A 9,544-nucleotide genomic window follows, 5' to 3' on the forward strand; every position below is an offset into this window, starting at 1 on the left:
AAAATGTAGATTAGATTCATGCCTTTTTTATTACAATGGAGACTGCACATGTACCATGCCTGTGTTTTTATTGGCTCTTTTCTCAAGCAAGTCAACAAGAAAACAGGCAGTGAGTAAGCTGCTTCATCTCTATAGGTATTTTTCTACATTGATGAAAGCCCGGTACACAAGAACAGAGTTTATGCTCACCTAACGTACATAATAATTATATGTAGTTAGCAATAATGGCACTCAACAAACATTCGAGTAAAGACTACCACTTTTTGTCAATAGCCTACATTATTTTTCCTGCATCAAGATTATCCAGACATTTCTAGAGGTAAGAAATACAACTTGGGGGATTTATATGATTGCTACAAAACTGTTGGAGAATGTATTAATTAGAGGAAAGTTTAAGATACATAATGTAGATATATTGTAAATGAAATTACTACACTGAAAAAGCACTTCAGAATACATCTATCTTTCTATTTACAAGGTCTATAAAAATCTGAAGGGTGTTATCAGATCATTAGGGTGGATTGAAAACACACTAGTTGGCATTTAAGTAGGTTTAATTTGATTTTACAACACATGAAGATAAACCATAAGTATTGTTTTTAATTTTTTTAAAATGAATCCAGTTTTCCAGCTTTTCAGTCACATAAAAAACAGAACAGCTAAACTCTTTCGGGTTTGACCACCATCATATAAATGACAGAACCTTTCACTTTGAGACAAAATCATTTGGGCTGTCCATTCTGATGGACTTGATACATATGGTACTCACTGCATTTTCATTTCTAGTCCTTCCTCTTACTCAACTCTAGGCAGATCCTGATAAAAAACTTAAACTTACGATGAGAACCGTAACAAAGAAGATACATACTTTATACACCAAGCGTTGTATCAAAATGTAATGTTCATTTAAGTCAGTTTTATAATGTATCTATTTATGATGTCAAGGCAGTCTCATTCAGCTTTTACTCCAGCTTCTCATCTTGTTATTTCTTTTTTCTTATGCTTATTGTTCAAATTTGAAAGTGAAACAGAGTTGAAACTTTTCTATTTATGATTTTTTTTTCTATAAAAATATTTGTTTCTCTTCCTCATCTTTCAAGTAAGTTGTACACTGTATCAAAAATTCTTCTCTAGACAATAACACTCCTCCAGATTCAGTTAAAATTTTGTTACAGAAAAAAAAAAGTAAATAAGGTGGATTTTTCTTCAATAGATTAAAAAAAATCAACTTACTGTATTATCCGATTGCATATTCAACATAAGGCAAGCCACTTGAATAAATAAAATGGGTAAACAATTGAAAATATAACTGTCCCCAGGGTTTTATGCACCCTGAATAATTTGGCAAAATTTGATCATTTTTTGCATAATTTCTGATTATTTTCCTTTATCATTCTTTGTTAAAATTAACAGAATCGCATAATTTCACATTTTTGGGCTCAGTTTGTATAATTTCAGAATTTTTTTGTGCAAAAATCTGCGGAGACAGATATACTATCAGTGATTAACTGAATTTCCTGACAAGACCTCAAAGGGTGCTGAAATGAAAAAAATTACAGAGAATAGAATGGCATAGGCCTACACTGTTAAGGCAGTTGAGGCATACCACTTTGACAATCTCATTTTGATTGCTGAGTACTGACAACACTTGGATGTTTGAAACTCTATAAATTACAATGCACATACCACAGTTTTGAAGCCAAGCTTTACGTTGAAGAGAAAATAGACCTATCTGTCCCTAGCCTACATCTAACTCACAAAGATTATGGAATGGGCTTAAAACATCACACGTCTCGTATGTGGAACGCTACTACATGATACTCACAACAAACCTACAGTATCATCAACCCTTCTATGTACAGTTTTTACATAATTAGTACAAATGAATAAATGCACAAAAAAGTCAGGTGCTTCACATTTCAGTATTGATATCTTTTTCAAGAGAAGGTTGGTTATTCAAACGGAACTGACCAAAAATATGTGTACATCTTGATGGTGATGCATTAGATAAAAGCCCATCAAGCAACTTAATGCCTCAAATGTCCATCAGTGTCAATTCTCTACATACCGTCACATAAGGTGAGGTTTCAAAGTTTAGCCAGAGCTTTAAATTTCGATCACCAATCATCAGTCCTTTAGCAGAGTGAAAAAAATAACACAATACAGAATCTCAGAAAAATTTACTTTGAAAACTTGAACAAATGGGCGTCAGGAAGACCAGGATCCTAGAAGAGGAATGAGTGGGGAACTATGACTGTGGATATCAGTTTCAAATGTGGCACTTGAAAAGAAATCTCAGAGTATAATAAAATTATCTGGCAGGTCAGAATTCCACAAAAGCTGTCATGTTAATGTTAAGGCATGACCAGAAGGTGGTTCTCATTTTCTGTATCTCATTATGTTGCTATTGGTTTGATTTTCCAAACACAAATTATATTTTTGACAGCAAAAAATTTCCCTAAAAAAGCCAGTATTAAGGTATGATATTACAATATTCTGACTGTAAAGACAATTTTTTAATTTACATTCATCTGTTGAAAACAAAAATTTGTGTTTTGCACTTGCTACTATAGGAGAAAACAAACTCCTTTGTCTTTGAGGATGGTGTAAGGATTTATAGTTAGGCTACTTCTTAAGTGATTTGAAAAATATGCCGATTCACAATTATCATTAAGTCTTACTTTTGTATTTCAGAGAACATTTTCATTCTCCAAACAGATAATTAATAGCCCACGATAATGTATCATAATATTTATAGAACTCTGAGGAATACAAATACATGTTTTTGCATCTCACACATAAGGGGACTTTGATGACTTCATACATCACTATTGTTGAGCAAGGGGATATAGCAAAACATTATTTGTGTTGCTAACAGAACTGTTATAGAGTCGGGCATGGATAATTCAAACAAGTCAGGGATCAACAAATGTTTCTGGCACATTCATAATTTGGGTAAACTGATATAATGACACATTAAAGAGATAACAGTTGGGGAATGGCAAACTGTATGAGCTATCCATGATTTCGAGTTTTCCATGTTCCTGCTATCTGTACCCGACTGTACATGTAACCATTTTATATATATATATATATATATATATGTACAGTAATCAATATTTCATTGGACATGAATAATTGTTATCCCTGTGAATTACAAAAAAAATTACAAAGGTGAACAACATGACTCCTCTCATCTTAGGAAAGATGTAACCTCTAAAGGAAGTCATAGGATGTATAAGTACACAAAACATTATAATATGTGTAATAATGCAACAAATGAATTGCTTGACTCTGCTGTTGCAAGATACTGGGTAAAACCTCGAATTACTCTAAACCATGTGTTTCTGACTCAGCAACTTCAAGTGGTTATAGATAACTTTCAGAGCCGAAGCAACTACACTAATATTGTTTTTCGTCCCATGTGTTGGGTTTGTCTGAACAGATTTTTATTTTGATACCCATTGCATTATATTGTCAAAATGTGACTCACTTTGTTGTATTGTTACACATATTGCAGGTGACAGCTGTCATTTCACACGTATTTGAAAATGATAATATGATATGTTAAGGTAATACGCATCTTGATAGATGTCACTGAGTTATGGTGAGGTAAGATGGAAAAAAATATATGAATAGGCAACATAAAAGGAGTCTAATCTGTAGGCAAAAACTGCTTGGAATCTTGCTAAAGGCTTGTTTTCTGGTTCCATCTTATGATGTGTGCATGTCCTACATTATTTGAGAAATCTCATGTGGTGCAATTCGGCTGCCCACAGCAAATGGTATTGGGACATATGGCAATAATTTACCCCCTGCTACTGAAGAGATACATAACAAAATACTCAAATATCAAATGTCCTATCCAGATAAAAATACCTTTACTCTATGAGTTTGCAGCATACAATGGGACTCTGAAAGGTGAAAGTTATAATGTCCACTCTCGACCAACATGTCAAAAGGAAACGTATTGTGCACTTATTTAGTTTTGTGTGTGTCCAAAAATGACTGAAAAAAATAAGTGTTATTCACAGTTTTCAGTGGACAGGGATATCATAAAATCTTATTTGTTCAAATGCCAAATAAAAAAGCAAGCAAAAACATTTTTTCAGATAAATTTAGGCTTTTATAATAATACAATGGAAAGACAAAAGGAAACTGCTCAACAAGAACACACAACTGAAATACACAAATGTGCTGCACTACAATCTCCTTGTATTAGTTTTGATTTTCCAAACAACTGAATGAAAATATTTATACACTACTACTTCAGATGCAAATGATATTACATGGGAAATAAAAAGCTCCTTGAAACAATTTTTGCAGGAATATAAAATTCAGAACAGTTGCATTTCATTGGATATCATCCTTTTTTAACCATTAAAGAAATCATCTTAAAAATTGTGGTTCTGATTTTCCTTCGAGGCCCTTTACAGGCAGACATCTTCCCCATCTGTAAGGAGCAAGTGTCAACTGAGAACCGGCTTAGTGTCCATCCATAGCTTTCAGATACTTTTGTTCTATCAGCTTAGGAATCACTTTGTGTCTGGAGAAAAGAAACAAAGAAGTGCACATTACAACATGGTTTTAGTTTAGTTTCAGTAAGAGTTTTACAGCACATGCAACACAAATAGGCCATAGCTGGAGGTTAGAGGTGTTATTAGAGAGTAACAAACAAAGAAAAGAATGAGGAGAGATAAGGATGATTGATGTTTGATAAGAAAGAAGGAGCAAATCACACCAGAGCACCAACTAAACACCCATCAACATTGTTTTAGATTTTCAAACATTCATTCACATTTGAGTGACCACAAACAGAAATAGAGATATAAATAGACCCCTGTCCCTCATCCAAACAGAGTAAGAGCAACTCCTTTACTCCTTTGCTGATGGGGCGCCTGCCACTCACAAGTCACAACTTCTCTGATAGTGTTCAGTAGGAATATGTCCATCATCATCAATGCCTTTCACCCCTGGCAGAGTATAGGCCACATACAAGCTCCTTCCATTTATCTCTGTCCTGGGCCATCCTTCCAAGCTCGTTCTAATTTAGCTTTATCTCTCTCATATCCCTTTCCATGCATCTCCTCCATTTTTCCTGGGGCCTAACCCTGCCTCGTGCTCCCTGTGGGTTCCACTGCAGTGATATTTCTGCTAGGCACTTTCTTAAGGTGTGTCCCATCCATCGCCTCTTTCTTAGTCCTATTTCTACTTCTATATCCTTTCCCCCAGCTCTTCATTTCTTATTCTATCCTGCCACCTAATTCTTAGAATACTCCTCCTACATCTGTTGATGAAAGTCTGAACTTTATTCAGTACTGTCTTTGTTGTCTTCTAAGTTTCGCAGCCACAGAGGAGCACAGACTTGACGTTGGAGTTAAAGAGTCGAATCTCGATGTGCAGTGAGATACCATAATTGCTTGCTTTCCAGACTTTTGATAATTGATTGAATGCTGATCTTGCCTTGGTGGAATATGTTACACTCATAAAATAGCTGACTCTGAAGCAAAATTCTATTCATCAACAGTAACAAATTGTTAAATTCATTTTACTGGTCTTTCAGTTTCACTGTTCTCCTAACATGCACAGATAGCTTGGACAACATTATGAAAACTAACACAATCAGAAAAACTGTGCTGATCAGCAAGACTCATACAGGGAGGAATGGAGTACTGAGAACCCCAATGCCTACTTCAGACGTGACATCTGAGGAGAAGAAGTTTTCCCTAAGAAGTAAACTCATCCACAACAATAATAATATTATTACGTTTTTTAAAACTGTTCCTTTAGCTTCCATTATTTATGTTGAAGAAGGTCATACCCACACTACCAAAGGAGATTTCTAGTGTTAAAGTCAATGCTTTCAATGCAACCTTTCTGAGACCCATTCGTATGTATATGACCTTATTGTGTTGCAAGTGCCGCAAAACTCTTACTAAAACTAAAACAACATATCATATATATACTATAAAGTGCAGTTTTCTGCCCTGTCATTCTGCAGATGCCACTAATCAAATGCTGTTAAAATTGTCAAGACAGCCATCCATTGCCATTATAAATGTATATAAAACAAAATTAAACAAAACAAGACAAAAGACACATATGCAAAGGGGGAAATGGGAAGTGGTCGTTTGTATGGGTGATTGTCTTTGACCTTTAGAGCAGGTTCAACTGTATTGTTCCTTCACCATTTCATTACCCAAAAGTTATGATTCTTTGATGATAAAGCGAAATGCAGGCTTATGCATGAAAAAGTACACACTGAGTGTCTCAGAGAGAAATTAAACAAAACAAGACAAAAGACACATATGCAAAAGGGGGAAATGGGAAGTGGTTGTTTGTATGGGTGATTGTCTTTGACCTTTAGAGCAGGTTCAACTGTATTGTTCCTTCACCATTTCATTACCCAAAAGTTATGATTCTTTTATGATAAAGCGAAATGCAGGCTTATGCGTGAAAAAGTACACACTGAGTGTCTCAGAGAGAAACAATAGGTCACTCACCTAATTGGTATGAGAGCAAAAATGAGGACAGGGAAGAACATCTTGAGGTAAGGGTAGGGTGCGAACCCCACACCACACAGCACCAGAAGCTGAACCAGCTGTAGCCCTGTGAAGGTGTGCATCTTCCTCTGTGGTACTCGGCGGATGTAGTGGTTGGGTGGGTAGGCAGACTGCCCCAGGGCACAGAAAAAAAGGCAACATTAGTTTAGAAAAGGAAAGGGAAGGGAAGATAGTGGAGAAAAATCTGTGAGCTGAAGAGAAAATTCAAAGTTCAGCCCATTGAAAGGAAGAAAAAAGTACTCCTATCAATATATTCTTTCTCTCTTTTATTTTTGAGTCATTGTTCTTTTAAAATTCCTCAACCATTACAATTCTTGTAAGTCGTTAAGTTTACTTCCATTCATTTTCATAACACTTCTTAGCAGTGTATTACATTACAGTTTCCTTTTTATTTGGCATCTTGCGTTCTTATATTACCAATCCCCAAACTCACCTGCTCAGTAAAGAAAAGTTGAACTCGCTCAAACATTTGGTTTCCAAACAGCGATGTGACAGCCACGTAGAGGAAGAGGCCATAGAGCACTGGGGTGGGGATATAGGCCAGTACAGACAGGAACAGCAGGCTCACCCCAATCAGAATGTGGGAGAAAATGCAGGTGAGTCTTGTCTCTCGCACTTTCACAACACTGGAGAGTGAGAAACAGGGTATGGTAATGATGAAATTCATCATAACAATGTATTACACTATCATAGAAATAAAAATTCATTTTAACAATAAATAACAATATTCTAACTATAAAAGTAATAGATCTAGCTTGTTACAACATATTTAAAACACTAGAGGTGTGCTAATGATAAAATTAATCATAATAATGAATTATACTATTATAGAAATAATAACTTATTTTAACAACTGATAACAATATTCTAACTACAGTAGCTTGTTACACTTTTGAAACACTGGAGAGTGAGATACAAGGAGCGATAATGATATAGGACTGACTGACATTTTGTTTAGAGTAAAGAGAAACACATAGACACTATATCGTGACCATTTAATACTGATAAAGAGCAAGACAGATAAACAGGAACAACAGAAAGAAAAGGTAGGAGTATGACCTACTGATGGTGTCGCTCCAAAAGATTGCAATCATCTCTTTCTTACTAGGGATTGTTGTAGGTTTTTATTATCATTGATAAAAAGCGATCACTTAGGCTCACCCCCTCCTCACTGCTTGCTAATCCACATGATCACTCTTCTTCCCCCCCTCCTCCACCCCCACCCCCACACACACACGCACAAAATGACATGACTTACATCTTGTAGATGTGTCCTTGGTCCACCCTTTCCTCCACATCTGCCAAAGCGTGTACGTGCAGCGGCGAGTGTGGCAACGCGGCGTGCACCCATGGGAAACACAGGAGAGACAGGACACAGTTGATGACAGCAATCACCAAAAGGTCCCAGTGGTATGCTGTGCCCTTCTTCATCCTAAGCAGAAAAAAGCAGAAAAATATTTATAAGAGTCTGGGTTTCATAACCTATTGATGGTGTCACATACAAATAGACTAACTCCGATATTTTCTAAAACCCAAATTTTCACTATATTATACAATAGGGTCAAATACACCATCTCTGTAAATTTGCAGATCAGTTTTCATAAGGTGGTTTTCTACTCATTAAAGCTAAATTTGACTTGAAGTGATCTGTGATATTTTGATTGACTAAAAAGTTTTTAGATATCCTGTAAAATAGTTTCCAACACCACCAATAAACTTGCTTTACACAATGTATTGGACAGAACATCCGTATCATTCACAGTTTCATAAAAAAGGAAATAAATCCTTTTAAAACATTCCAATCATCAAGGAATAGGAAAAATTTAGTAATGCAAGGAAAATCTTGAACATTGCACAGATTTTTAACACCAGAAAGCTGAACACTATCAATAAAAGGTATACATTTCAAATATCAGTTACCTGAACACTATACATAACATTAAAGGTAAAAAATCTTTAACACCATTAAACTGAAGGACTGAATGCTCTTCATGACAGGTGTCAACATCGTTAAATTACTCCAAATCCATAAAAAGGTAACAAGTTTTAGTAATCAGTAAACTGTACACTATGCTACGATAAATGACAGAGCATACATTATGAACTTAAGTAAACTGTTTTACTGTTTCCAAATAAATTTAAAAAACCCGATAGAAACATTGTTAAAATACACGACATCACCAACCCCCTTCCCCGCAAAAAAGGGAGAAAAAAAACTTTTTATGCATGATTGATAAAAATCAGTAAACTTGACATTGCCACCCAAAAACAATATATTTTTTCAACATTGGTATGGTAGAGACAAACTCACTTGTTCTGGGGTGCATTCACTAGAGCAGCTGAGATGTTCTGATCCATGAAGAAAAGCAATGAGAGACAGAAGCCGAGGCCACAGGCTCCCAGTATGGCCTGCCACTGAAGGCCGGTCAAGTCGACAATCTTAAACAGGTCTGAGTCCTCGATCACCTTAAAACTTTTCTTCACTGGGAATATAGAGATACAGTGAGTCTAGTTTTAGTGAGAGTTTTACGGCACTTGCAACACAAACAGGTCATACAAGTACTGCAGAGATGTTATAAGAGAGAAACATACAAAGAAAAGGAGGTGAGCTAATGATGATAGATGAGAATGCCTCAGAGTACCTGCTAACGACCGAAAGAGATAGAGAAATATGAGGGTGAAAATAGACTCAGGAAAGAAGGGGACGGCAGAAAAATATTGAGAGGTACCAGTGAAGATAGACTCAGGATAAAGGAGAAGATAGAAAAATATTGATCGAGATATCAGTGAAGAAAGGAACAAAGAAGGAGGTAGAGAGATATAGAGATATCAGTGAAAATAAACTCAGGAAAAAAAGAGGAGATAGAAAGATATCATCAGTGAAGATAGACTTAGGAAAATAGAAGATCAGCATCTGTGATGGAATAGTCAGGCTCTTTGATTGCTTTTGCATGAAGAAGACATGAGATTGGATGCCTGAG

General features: G+C 35.8%; 1 protein-coding gene across 1 annotated transcript in view; it reads right to left on the reverse strand.

The window, feature by feature from the left end:
* Positions 1 to 1,376: 1,376 nt before the first annotated feature.
* The window catches only part of LOC101852007 (sodium bicarbonate transporter-like protein 11), a gene marked incomplete in the record, with an annotated part of 104,177 nt that continues 96,009 nt past the window's right edge, over positions 1,377 to 9,544 (reverse strand). Inside the window, 5 exon segments of the mRNA XM_013079630.2 lie at positions 1,377 to 4,546; positions 6,504 to 6,673; positions 6,997 to 7,189; positions 7,822 to 7,995; positions 8,875 to 9,046. Of these exon segments, the coding sequence (XP_012935084.1) occupies positions 4,486 to 4,546; positions 6,504 to 6,673; positions 6,997 to 7,189; positions 7,822 to 7,995; positions 8,875 to 9,046 (770 nt within the window).

The sequence above is a fragment of the Aplysia californica genome, unplaced genomic scaffold (assembly GCF_000002075.1).
Source record: "Aplysia californica isolate F4 #8 unplaced genomic scaffold, AplCal3.0 scaffold00058, whole genome shotgun sequence".
Classification (NCBI taxonomy): domain Eukaryota; kingdom Metazoa; phylum Mollusca; class Gastropoda; order Aplysiida; family Aplysiidae; genus Aplysia; species Aplysia californica.